Source organism: Telmatherina bonti (genome assembly GCF_933228915.1).
Source record: "Telmatherina bonti genome assembly, chromosome: 18".
NCBI lineage: Eukaryota > Metazoa > Chordata > Actinopteri > Atheriniformes > Telmatherinidae > Telmatherina > Telmatherina bonti.
The window spans coordinates 12819243-12833217 of NC_136616.1; the positions used below are offsets into that span (position 1 = coordinate 12819243).

At 42.4% G+C, this 13975-nt stretch overlaps 1 protein-coding gene across 2 annotated transcripts in view; it reads left to right on the forward strand.

Moving 5' to 3' along the window:
* Positions 1-13975, forward strand: part of shroom4 (shroom family member 4) — a 94891-nt gene that overhangs the window by 78142 nt on the left and 2774 nt on the right. For both annotated transcript variants that reach the window (XM_079258046.1, XM_079258047.1), the window contains 5 exons: positions 4335-4396; positions 7890-8621; positions 10109-10741; positions 10818-10947; positions 11024-11125. In XM_079258046.1, coding sequence (XP_079114172.1) covers positions 4335-4396; positions 7890-8621; positions 10109-10741; positions 10818-10947; positions 11024-11125 — 1659 coding nt within the window. The remainder of the gene's footprint in view (positions 1-4334; positions 4397-7889; positions 8622-10108; positions 10742-10817; positions 10948-11023; positions 11126-13975) is intronic.

Consider the following 13975-nt stretch of genomic DNA (forward strand, 5'->3'; position numbering starts at 1 on the left):
CTCATTTTACCTAAATACAAATGTGTGGTTTTGAAACAAAGATCTGGCTTTTAGTGTAACAAAAAATGTCACATTTTAACATTCAAGGCATTTATTTCTTTTAAAACATGTCCGAAGCATGTCATCAAACACATCTGCGTTAACTTGACTACTGTGGTATCGGTTGTGGTATTGGTACACTTTTAATAATACCAAGTACAAGTACACATGCTTGGTATTGAGCTGATAACAGATACTGGTATCGGTATCGGTGAATCCCTAAAATTATACAACCAACTATTTACTCACATCCACCCCCATATCTTTTTAAGGTGGAATTTGACCTATGAAATAGAGTTTTTAGTGTTATTTTGGTGATAAATTAATTGTTAAAAATCAGGCTAAATAGGTGTTGATTTATCATCATTTTTATCGTTATCGTGACAAACACCAGGAACCTTGGACGAGCAGACTTGAAACTTCCCCTCGGGAAAAAATAAAGTATCTTTGATTTGATTTTGATTTGAATCAATGGGATAGGTTTTTTTTTAGACCATATCGCCCATCCCTAGTACAGATTGTAAGAAAACAAAGCAGACAATCACCAGGAGTCCCTATAAGAAAAACTTAGTAGTTTAGGGGTCATGAGGTCTCAGCAGGTTTACTGCTGTCTTTGGATCTGATTTATAACTGAATGTTTGGACAAAAAAAACTTGTGGTTTGTTGAACTTCTCATCTTTAACCCACCAACTTGACCAAGTTTAAATCTCCTGTTCATCCTGTGGCTTTGCTTTAAAACTGAAAACTGAAGCAGAATTTCAATGTTCAGCATGTATTCAAGGAATATGTTTGTGGTTCTAACTGCATCCATTACAGAGTCTGTTTACAAGCCTGCTGACCCCAGAAACATGGCCTCGCTCTGAAACCATGTCAAGCTTTCAACTTTCCAACTCACTGGAATCAGGTTTTGGTTTTGCGCTGACCTGAAACGACCACTGAAAAGAGAAAAACAACTGTTTTATCAACCAGCACCTACAGTACGCGGAACCACTTGAATGTTGAAGCTGAGTTACTGCTCTGTCCAAGTGTGCTGTGGTCGAAGGCTTGGTTTAAAGTCGAACCTCTCATCCTGCTTGTGGTCAAAGTCCGAAACTCTCACTGAAAATTTATCAGATCATTGTAATAGTTCGTGGAATTGATGGAGATTTGGCAACGGCAGTGCTCCGATGCGTTAGCGATAATTGCAGCGTTGGGTTGCTGCTTTGCCACAAATTGATTCTAGACCCTAAAAGGATGATGCAGCTCCTCGTTTGAACTTTTACAACTCCTCCGAACTTCAACCTTTCAGCGCCCTTATCATCCAGCACCGAGTAATGCAGACTGACGTTTGTTTTGGACCAAATGCATCTTAAGTTCAGCAAATATTTGGTCCGAGCTGACAAAGTTTTGTTGTTTTCGTGCGACTTTGCCATTCTGAGGCTTTGGGGGAGTCTTGAACCTTGGACTCCTGCATAGTGGGATCCTTTTCAAATCAAAGGCTGCTGCACCGATGCCACAGCGATAACCTCATGTGCTGAAAACTGCTGCTGACAGCGTCCAGTATTTTTAATGGGAACAGATGTGCTGAATGGGTGCTTTTACAGAGGCAAACACACACATACAAGGAATGTGAAAACATACATTCGCACAGTGCCAACGAAATGTTCATGTAACAGGGAATAAGGGATTATCAACGAAGAGAAAATGATGTTTATGACCTGTTACTTGATGTGTTTTCTGATTATGTTTAACTTTTCTTTATTCTCATCTTATTCCCAGCTAAAACAGGAATATCAGTACTTATTAATGTTTCACAAGTCTGAATTTTAGACTTCTTGTTTGAATAAAGAAACTAGAAAACCTTCACATTGTTCGGTTTGGGTGTGACATCATTACCAGCTCTACAGACTTCAAAGCCAAACCCGTCTGCGGTTTTATACGTTAAACATGATAAACACGGCTGGCTTTGACTTATATTTTCAGCTATAACAATCCAAACACACAGAAACATAAACGGTATTGTGTTTCAGCTCTTGTTTCCCATAGGGAGGGGTTTGGACGCTGCTGGCGTTTAACCTTTACTTATATTAGGTGTTGGTTTGGCTTAATTTCTTTATTTTACTTTATTTTTTATATTTATTCATTTATTGATATTTCTAGACGTGTATTTGCCCATTTTGTGTGTGATTAGCAATTAAAAGCAACGCAGAAGTAATTTATTTATATTATTCTTTATACATGCAAATACTTGTATAATTTTACAGTGAAACTTTGTGTGTAAGATGAGTTGTAAGTGAACATTTTGGGGGTGTGCGGTCATTTTAAACGTCTCCGAGCCTTTCAGACGCTTCTTAAATAAAGCTTATCACCTCTTATCATTTGGTGGAATTACTGCTCTGCTGACAGCCAAATATGCACCATTAACTTCCAACCGTGCCAAGAACAATATCATGTGGATTTTCAGATTTGCATCAGAGACAGTCAGAAAACATGTCCGTCCTTTCCTCTCTGCAGGATCTGCTGCCTGATTGTAACACAGTTTGTGCGTTTACATGGAAGTTTTAATTCCTGTTTGATTCCGAATAAAAGTTAATTCCGCTTTAAACTGATGAAAAATGACCACGTAAACACTTATTTCCTAATGCTAACTTTTATTCAGAATTAAACTTAACTCCGATCTAAGTGTCTGGTTTATTCGCCTTTTATTTCCGAACTATTTAATTCCTCTGTCATGTAAACCTTTATTCCGCTCTAAGTTCATTCCGGTCGTTCTGAGCATGCTCGTTACCTCGTCCTGTCCCGATGACGCGCGTTGTTTTGCCTCCCGTGTTCGCTGGTCTATCTTTCTTCTCCTTCTCAGTTGCTGCAAAAAGTGAAGTAGTATGCTGGTGTTGAGCTGCTACTTCACATTTATAATAAAAATAGCGGCGAAACTGGTTTTATTATGTAGTTTTTACAAGTTATGACTGAAAAGACGAGAAGCAGGGAGCCAACTTTGTTTATTTCCGGGATACGTCATACGTCACGTGCACCCTCTGTCCAATCAGAACCCTTCCCAACCCACCACTCTAAAGAGGAGTTAAGTAAAGACATGTTTCATGTAAACCTTCATTCAGAGTTATTTTCATGTAAACTTGTAAGAGAATTAAGTTAATTCTGAATTAAACAACACCATGTAACCGTACCCAATGAGCTTGTGGAGCAGTTCCTCTTGTTGAGTTGAATCATTTTGCAGAGCTGTTGAGTCAGTGATCCGAGGCGTGCGGAGTGATGTATGGTACAGCAGCCGTTCTGCTCTCAGGCCTAAAACGGCCCTTAAATTATTTGTGTTACATTTTGTCCTGAATGACGGTTTCTCTCTGAGCATTTTCTGTGCTTCCTAGTTGTGCCAACAAATCTGTCCCGTTCAGTTTTTATGTGCTTTAAGGTACAAACAGCTTAGACACGATGAAGTGGCATCCGTCTTTGGGACAGTTTTATATGATTGTTTTATTAGTGAGATGCAGACTTGAGTGTTAAACTTTGACTGCTGACAAAACCACGTAAAATCAGGCGATTATAATAAACTTCCTTCAAAAAATAAGAATAATAAATGAAAGATTTGCTTGTCATTTCCCAAAAACAAAGTATCTTTATTGTTTTTACCTTTAAAACATTCAAAAATAAACATAAAAATAAACAACAAAATAAAAAAAAATATACCGGATCAACTACAATACAGACATGTACAAAAGACAAGTATCCAGAAACCAGCATAACAATCTGAATTTCAGGTTTTGCGTATTCATGCACATCACAATGTATAATAATTATATGAAAATATCTGCTGACATACTATCAAAATAAGATATAAATTGCAGCCAAATGTTATAAAACCTCTCAACTGACCCTTTTATAGTATATCTAATGTTTTCCAAGTGAACATAAAAAATATACTTTCTAGTCTCTGATTGCCGCTCACATTAGGACTTTAGTTAGAGGGTTTTATTTCTAATACAAGCTGTAACTTAAAGAAACAACAAGCTGGATTTCACCTGAATAGATACCAGTTTTCTTGTGTTTGTGCGTCGAGTAGGATTCACCGAATTCACTCAGTGTTGCGAAAACAGAAAGGCACAAACAGCATGAAAAGCAGTTCACAGCTCAGGTAAAGATTTTAAACATTTGAGTTATGATAAAGATGTGTTTTTTTTACCACTGAAGGTTGCAGGTTGCATCGTTTTCCTCCAGCAGACACGTGTGTGTTGACCAACACGCAGATTAAAGCCTCCCTTCATTCCTTCAGCATTAATAACAAACATTATATGTGTTCGCAGACGTACCGCGGCCGGCAGCAGGAAACGGCTAAGCTCAGCAGGAACTACAGCCTGACGGAGAGGTGAGCCACTTCCCTTCGCAGCCCACCCCCAGGGCAGATCTGGAGCGTTTATGAGCTGCTTTTTCTCTGCCTTTCTGACCATCTCTGTCTGATTATCTGAGACGGCGGGTGGGGTTTGGCCCATTGTGCATCAACCGGCGGAAATCCCACTCGGTCGTGCCTGGCTGGGATTTGACTGTAATGAGCTCAAAGTGTGTGGGGCAGTGGTCCATGCGCACCATGTGACTGTATGTTATATGTGGATGTATGTAAGGGGGCTTTTTGGGACATGCATGGCTTGCAGAAGGGCTTCCGCTTGTATTTAACCTCAGTCAGAAGCGGCTCAGTATGCCTGGTGTGCAAAAGAAACAAAGATTTGCTGTAATTGAGGCTTTATTGCTGTAATTTTTCTTTGTAATTTGCATTTCTCAGGAGATTTTGAGTCCTAACTAGAAGTTTATCTTAATTTGTTACTTTTCCTACTCTTTCCTGTGTCAATTTAATTTACATTAATCCCATAGTATATTTTCTTTAACAAAGAGAGAAAAAAAGTTTAAATAAACAAACAAACAAAAAAAAAAGACACATTTTAAATGACTGAACAATGAAACCTCTGCAGCTATAAATTAGGGTATTAAATTTAAACCATGTAAAATCTGTCCTAATTGGTGTTACATACTCTAAGCAACTTACCCGTATTGTTTTAAATTGATCTACCTCCAATCTCAGAGAGATTCCTTTCCATTACATACAGTTGTGCTCATATTTATTCATCCCCTTTCATTAAAGAAGGAAACAAACAGCTGCCTGTAAAATAAGCTGAAATTAACTAAAGTAATAATAAATAAAAATTTTATAAAAAATCATTACATTATTTTCTAATTCTGGTTCAATAGAAATATTTTTTTAAAAAGCAAACAAATAAGATAATTTATTACATATCACATCAGTCATTAACTAGTATTTAGTTGATCAATCCTTTAATGTTTCCGCTCCAGTCAGGTGTTTTCTGTTCCTCTCAGTCAGACTTCTGCACCTGTTGACAGGTATTTTGTCCCACTGTTCAACAGAAAAGTGCTCTAATTTGTCCAGGACCAATTTGTTTGTTTGTTTTTTCTTTCTTTATTCAACTTAATTAAATGAAAAAACAGTGTCTTATTTTGCTAAATTATATTTTTGCAAATTTTTATTTATTGTACTTTTTTTTAAAGTCTCCAGTTATTTGAGTGACTGTTGTAAATTCAGCCTTTTCTTTAATGAAAGGGTGTGAATACATATGAGCACAACTGTAAATGTTGTGTATCAATATCCAGTCACTTTTTTGCTTGCCAGTAACTTTATCCTGAAGAGGTAATTGTCTCCAGATCTTGTCAACTTTATTCTCAAAGTACCCAAATATAGTATCACAAAAGTAAGTGGGAGATCAACAACAATATTTTGTCCAAACACTTTTTGAGCTCCTGCCAGAATGAAGGGACAACTCCAGGATACGTCAGCGGTCGGCTTCAATTTGTTACTTTTTCATGAATATTTCAAGAGAGATAAACAGCACAGACTGTTTTCAGCAGTGTAAACTTCCTTATGCACAGCAAAAACTCAGCCTTAAAAACAAGAAAAAAAATATACAAAAGTTAGTTAAATGTTGCTTAAAATAAGATAAATTATCTGCCAACAGAACAAGAAAATTTGGCTTGTCAAGATTTCCCAAAACAAGTAAAAATACTCTTAAAACAAGAGGAATTCTGGGGCATAAAAACTAAGAATTATCTTACCTTTAAGAAAAATAAGCATTTGTGTACTCAATTTAAGATTTTTAATCTTACTTAGATTTCAGTTTTTGCAGTGTGGCTACTAATCTTTTACAACATAGCTGTAAACTGGAATTAAAAACAGATTTATTCATCTCATGAAGGCGTATTTGTGTCCTAGTAGAACATAAACAACATATCAGATGTTGAAACGTGGAAAATGTCATTTTGATTTTGACTTTGATGGCAGGAACACAGCTGTAAAAGAAGGATGTTGACCATGACGTAGCATCCGCTCCTCTTTTAACAGCTGTCTGGTCGCTTCTGGGAAGTGAAGAAACCAGTTGTTGGGCTTTTTGGAGAGTTTGTCTTAAAGGAGTGCTATTATGGTATTTGGAGTTTTCTGAGCTTTCTACAGTGTTACAGTGTTGAATCCTCATCAGACATGTGAACGGCACTGTTTTTTATCACCTAAACGCATGTTTGAGTTTGAGTTCCAGCACCCTCTCCGTTCGGTTTCCATGGCGACGAAAAACGTGTCGTTTTAGAGAGTTTTTTTCTACTTGGAAATCCTTGTGACGTCCCGGGGGATAAGGTTCGGTGATTGGTTACCTTCTACTGGTTAACAAGGGCATGTACAAATACATCAGGCGGGTGGAAAACGTGGGATAAAGTTATTTCCAACGATGGCTGGTGAGTTTACCAAAGAGAGACATCCTGCTGCATTCGTTGCTGTTTTCCACTTCGTTTTCAGGCTCTGATTCAGGTTCCAACATGTAGGGCTGTATGCTATGTGCTGACATTGTAGTTTGGTTTTTTTTATTGAGTTCATATGAGCCTAATCCTTCTGTTTATGAGATGTTACAATGACGGCGAAAGCAGGTGCGGTGCGCGCTCCCGATGTAGTGCAGTGGCGGGAGGCGGGGCTTAATGCGGAAGAGTCTCAATCCACTCGTTTTGCCCGCAGGCTGATCTGACAGCCTACGGAGAGGGTCGGTCTGAAGTAAATAAAGCGATGTGTGACAATAACTCCATCAATCCCAGCCCTTCTGGGCTCAGAAATAAAAATAAATTAGCCTGAAATGCACATAATAGTTCCACTTTAACTTAGCTTTGGTCCCGAGGAGACGTCAGAGTTTCTGGATCCTGTTCACATCTGGATACATGTGTGTTCCTAAACTCATGCAGTGATTTCCAGTGGAGAATCATCTGAGATCACCTGAAAGCATTTAACCTTGACCTTTGGTCTTGTCCCAGGCATACAGGGATTCCTCCAGATTCTCTGAGTTTTTTGATAATGTTACAAAATGCAGATTGTGGGAACTTTAAAGGATTTGCAGGTTTATTTTGAGAATTGTTGCTGAAATTATTCAACACTTTTTAGATAGTTATCCTCAGACTGGTGAACCTCTTCTCATCTGTCTCTCTGAAATGCTCCTTTTATGTTGCTGACCCTGTAATGGGCTGGTGACCTGTCCAGGATGTACCTGCCTCTCGCCCAGTAATTACTGGGATGGACTTCAGCTTCCCTGTAGACCCTTAATTAGACTAAGCGGTGATGAAAATGGATGGATGGGTGTTGCCGACGTGTTGCCAGGGAACCTAACTAGTAGTCCAACGCTCTTCCAGCCTCACGTTGCAGCTGTTCCACAGATGCGTTGCTGCCATTTCATTCGCGATCTGCTGATAAAATGCTACGATGGGCTTGTAAATTTATAGATTATTTCAAAGTGAAATGTTTTTCCCGTTTACTTTCTCCATAACAGAGATTACTCCAGTTGGAGACGGGAGTCCAGACCCCCACAGAGCTCAAACCAGTCCAACCACCACCAGCCCCAATGGGAGTCCAGACGGGTCCACAGCGGCGACGACCGCAACGGATACGCCTTCGCTTCCCCTCCGGCTCCTCTTTCTCTCAGAGGACGAGCCATGTCAGAAAACGACCTCCGCTTCGACAGCAGCCATCGCTGGTCGCCGTCCATTTCCGCGGCGATCAGCCAGACCCTGAGCGAGGTGGAGGAAGTGGCGAGCGGCGTCATGGGAGGAGACATGGCAAGCACAGGCAGAAAACCCAGGAAGAAGACGCCACCCCCACCAAGGCCACCGCCACCGAAGTGGGAGCAGTTCCACCGCCGACGGGCGTCGCACCACGCCCTCCTCTCCTCGTCTGCTGCTCCTCCTCTCTCCATCCCTGCGTCCTTCGACGCCACGCAGCAACGTTTCTCCTCCTACATCCCTCCTCCCGACGCATCCAGGCAAAGGTCCTACAGTCTGCCTCCAGAGAGGCAGGAAGTGGCGGACAGCTGCCCACGGTGCAGCTGCAACCAAACCCAGTCCCACACCGTGTCCGCTCAGTCCACTTCCTTTACCGTGGCTCCGCCCAGTCCCATGTTCTCCAGGAAGGCCTTCAGACCAGTGGCTCCGCCCCTCAGCGACCCGGCGGAAGTCGTAGCATCTCTACCTCCAACCGAGTCTCCAGCAGACGTCGCCGTGAGCAGGTGAGTCCAGCGGAGATGTGAAGCGGAACAAAGTGAAGCAAAGTCATGCATTTCATACTGGTTCCAGTACTGGTGATAGAATCGTTCTGCTGGTTCTGCTCACAAACAGAACCGCCCGTTCCTCGCCAAACCAAACCTGACTGGACTGCAAACAGGATTTATAAATGCTGGTTTTAATGGGATTCATAAACAGCCACCTGGCTGCATGAAAACACTGTTTAGAAGCTGCGCTGTGTGTAAACTCAGACAACAAAAGATGAAAGGATTTATTTCACTGGTTCTGGAGTCAAGTCCTCCAGTTCTGGTCTCTGGGACCCCCTGCCCTGCAGGCCATAAAGGCAACTCTACTTTAAAACACCTGATTCTGATTAATGAACGTCTTTGCAGCCTGTTAACAAGCCGTTTACTTCATTCAGGTGTGTTATTGCTGGGTTTCCTCTAAAATGTGCAGGGCAGGAAGTCCTGAGGACTGGAACTAAGGCTACGTTCACACTACAGGCTGAAGTGACTTAAATCCGATGTTTTTGCCCCGATGCGACCTGGAATCAATCTTTTCTTAACAGTCTGAACGACACAGATCTGATATTTTCAAATGCGACCCAGGCCGCTTGGATATGTGATCCTAAATCCGATATGTATCTGCGACTTCAGTCTGAACGGTCAGGTGGCATTAATCCGATCGACGCGCCATTGACATGCAACAAATGTTATTATTCTGCGTTTGTTGTTTATGAACTCTTTATCGGTAAATTTCGCTTTAAGGTTTACCTTCATGACAACTGGGGGGGGAGTGGATTTTTTTCTAACTCGCCCATTTAAAAGTAATTTAATCTCAAAATTCATCATATTTAGGGGCGTGTCCTTTTGATTGACAGGTACCCGATCTCCCGCTTTAAGTCAGAAGAACGTAGAACAACCACGGTTTTTAACTGGTTAACAATGTGACTTAGCTTTAGCCCGGTTACCTCCGTTAGCTGTTTAGCTCCTGTTATCTCCGGGTTAGCTCGATGTCAATCATCCACCATGACGCTCACAGCCCCCCTCTCAGCTCCATCTCTTTGCACATATTTGTATTGAACGACCCGCATGCCCCTGCCAAGATGGCGATGGTAGGAACCGCCCACCGAGTGTCAATTCAGCTCTTCAGAAACCTATGGGTGACGTCACGGAGGCTACGTTCATCTTTTCATATACAGTCTATGGGATTAACACATGATTGAACCAAATTTAAAGCGGGGATGACGACGACAAGCCAACTTTTTATTCTCTCTTGGACGAAGCAGGTTGCCAGTTATACTGGTTGTGGACTGACAGACCCAGCAAAGCGTTGAGACTACAGTAGCATCAGGTTTTGGAGCTTGAGTCGGTCTTTTTGGATCTGAATTAGACCAGAACCACCTCAGCACCAGTGTGCTGATATTTTACAAATAATAGGTTGTGATTGGCTGATTGGTTAAATGTAACGGAATAATTTCGTGTCTTTGCAGTTCATCTGTGACAGATGTGAGTCCTCACAGACCACCGCCCACCGTGAGACCAGGAGCGGAGTGGGAGGCAAGTCCGTCTCCCAGACCGCGTAGCCATGCTCCAGCTGTCCCTGCCTTAGAAAACGGAGGCGTCGACGGGGTTCGCGCTTCCCAGACCTACCTGGGTCAGACGGACTACGAGCAGCAGCAGCTACTTATGAACAGAGGCTTCCAGGTGGAAGACCAGCAGAAAATCCCAGAACCAGGAACAGAGTCAGAGACCACTCTCAGCCCGAGCCCCGCACAGAGCCTGGAGGCCGACCTGGATGTTCCCATGGAAACCGACATCGACGACTTCCAAGAGGAGGAGCTCCAGAGCGAGGACCTACCGATCAGCAGCGAGCTGCCGTGCTTCGCGCTGCCCGTCACCGTCCTGGAGACGGACATCGACACGCTGCCGGACTCGGAGGCGTCGCCGTCGGGAAGGATGGCGGAGAGCAGCTCCCTGGAGGAGGAGCTGGAGGTCGGAGAGAGCAGCAGAGAGAGGCTGAGTCTGGAGGAGCTTTTCCCCCAAAGCAGCGAGGGAGAGTCGGGCACGGAGAGCTGGAGAGGCGCCTTCCAGACGGTGGAGCACAACACCGACAGCCTGGACAGGTAACCGAGCGTCCACACACACCTCGCCTTTCTCCTCACACACATGAATAAACCGTCGTGGTGCTTCCCCTCTCAGGCGCTCTGGTGCGAGCTCCAGCTGTTCCTCCTACTACAGCACCTCAGCGGCCAAGGCTCAGCTCCTGTCCCAGATGAAGGACTTCGCCGATAGCCGAGACAGGGACGAGGACGACGAGCTGGTCTACAAGGTAACGCAGACAGCAGGCAGCATTTTCGCTCGTTTTAACTGCGAGACGTTCAAACAGCTGTTTTCCTGCCGTGCAGAAGCAGCTGATGGAGAGCCTCCGCAAGAAGCTGGGAGTGTTGAGGGAGGCCCAGAGGGGCCTGCAGGAAGACATCCGAGCCAACGCACAGCTGGGAGAGGAGGTGGGACAAACTGTCTCCTCTTGTTTCTCATTTTTACTCACAGCACTCTTTTAACCCTTTAAGTACAGAAAAAAGAGCTGAATTATAAACACCTGATGAGACTCTGGTGTTTATTTTCATCTGTAGCTAAACGTTTAGACTCTGATGTTCATAAACCAAAACTGAAAGTGTTTTTAATGCAAACATTAATGTTGGAAAATGTTTTTTTTTTTCATTTACTTTATTTAACCAGGAAAGTCCCACTGAGATTAAAAACCTCTTTTTCCAGGGAGTCCTGGCCAAGACGCAGCTAAAAGCACCAATTACAGCAACCTCACAATTACAATTACTTACAAATTAAGAAAAGCAGTTACAGGTTCAGGAGGCTGTTTCAGATCATCTCAATCTGGATTTAAAGTCATTTAATGAAATAAGTTCTGTTAGTTTCCAATCCTTTTGCATCTTGTTCCAGTTAGAAGAGGCCAAAGCCATTTTTCCCAGTTCAGTTCAGTATGGGCAAACAGTTGTTTGATCACAAGCCAAACGAATCGACATGTCTCTGTGTGATTAAGTCACAAATATAAAAGGGCAACAGTCCAAGCATGGCCTTATGAATGTGAGTGTACCAGTGTCGGGCGATTAATCGGATTTTAATCTCAGTTACGATCTGGGTTTTCAACGATCATAAAAATAAAAGGGTGCGATTATTTTTCTCTTTGCAGTTTCCTCTCCTGCTGTCTTCAGCTGCTAATCGAGCGTCTCTGGCGTTGCAGCGCTGTGCTGTAAACTCCTCCCACAGCCGCTTTGCTTTCATTCAGACGCTGTTGCCAACTTGGAGACTTTCTCGCTAAATCTGGCGACTTCTGTTAAAAGCGACTAACGACAAATCTCGCAACTTTTACTGGAGTTATTAGAGACTTTTCTGGTGTTCTGGCGACTGACTTGAAGACACATATTGTTCTGCAGTTACTGTAAGGAAGGAGCAGCGGGAGCCTCTCCCGTCCTAAAGCACTCCCAGGCGGCCAGTCTCAGTCGGCTCCGGCTGCAGGTCAATGTAGAATAACTGCAGTAGGTTGTGGAAGTTCACCTAAACATAGTTTATACCATTGTCAGTGACAACTGGCTGCATTATTTTCCTATACATATTTCTGCGAGTTAAATCAATGTAATATCCCTCCGTTGCGGGGCGTTACCATAGCAACGCATCAATCAGCAAGTTCAAATCTTTTAACGGGTAAATGAGAGAAACGCGCTGTAGCCTGACAGTGGTTGTTTGGCATAAAACGTACATCGAAGCAAACGTAAAATAGTTCATATAATTTAGTATATTTAGCAAGTGTTTTAAAAAAAAAAATACAAATTTGTCACAAAATGTTTCCTGTGTGGGATCATGGTATAAATGGATTAAACAACTCGGAACTGTACATTAGACGGTTATAATGCACAACGCGGAGTCGAGAACACCACGACGCGCAGCGTTGTTTAATCCTTACTTATATTTATCTTTTTATTTTACATCAGTATTTGCACTTTGTCAAGACAAAGCTTCATGTTTTTTGTTTATTTTCTAAAATTTGTGGAATCATAAAGACATTGTTTAATGGTTTAATGTTAAATAAATTCATGTTGTTAAAGATAAAAGGATAATCGTGTTAAATAATCGAAATCTCAGTTTCAGTCTAAATAATCATGATTATGATTTTTGCCATAATCGAGCAGCCCCACCAGTGTCCCAACCTCCTGGTGGACAAAGAAGGCCAACCCACTCGAGTAGACAGTTCACAGTGACGGGTCAGGGCTCCACAGTTTGGAATAAATCTCAGAGAAGCACGATAAACAGCGTCAAGCTTTCTCAGTCATTGAACTGAAGCATTCATGTTCAACAGTTGCATCTTTATGTTAGCAAAAAACAACCCTAACCCCAACAGGCCAGGATCGTCATTTCACGCTTCCACAGTCTATTACTTCATTTCGCTCCAGCTTAGTGACAACAGCACCAGTTTGGACACTGGGAACACATTTGCTGAGGAACGTAAATGTCCAAAGATGGCAGTAACGCAGAGATTTACCTGATTATTGTGGAGAAGAGCTACATTTACCCTTAGTTTGTATTTTAGGTGTTTTTCAAGGACAATACTGCCACGGTTTTAAGTGTTAGAGACTTATAGCATCCAGAGAAATCTCTCGACAAAAAAGGAGTGAAAAGCTGGAATCAAACACAAAAAAAACCTTCCTCAGTGAAGATGAGGTGATGTTTGTGTCCCTGCGGTGAAGTAAAACGTACAAATATGATCCAGAAACTCGTTGCAGAAGGACTTTAGTCCTTTGTAGGAATCCCGATCACTGAACGCCGTCGCAGTTTAAACGCCAGCATCAGTGACGTCAGGACGCCGACTTTGGGTGAATTACTCCACATGGTGTGGGTAGCTCACACACCTGCGAAGGCGTCATGAATACTGAATGACAAACAGAGTTTTGGGGGGATGTTTGCTGCTATCTGGACATGTTTCTACAGTATTTTATCAAGATGACGCCGAGTCAGTGTCCATTATGTTCCACAGTAGCATCTTTAGGTAGACTGGTCCTATAAGTTGCCCATTGGACTGTTGACCAGTCCAGGGTGTACTCTGCCTCTCGCCCAGTGACTACTGGGATAGGCTCCAGCTTAACCCTTCAATGGAACAAGCAGTTAAGAAAATGGATGGATGGGTCGTCCAATAAGTACTTTTATTTATGTATTCTGGTAGTTTACTTGTCAGGGACTAAATAAAGTAGTTCAGCCAAACCTCAAACATGAAGGAGCCTCTCGGTTTGTTGGAGCCTCCAGCTCAATCTGTTGGTTTCCTTAAATAGGCTACTATGAATTGGCTT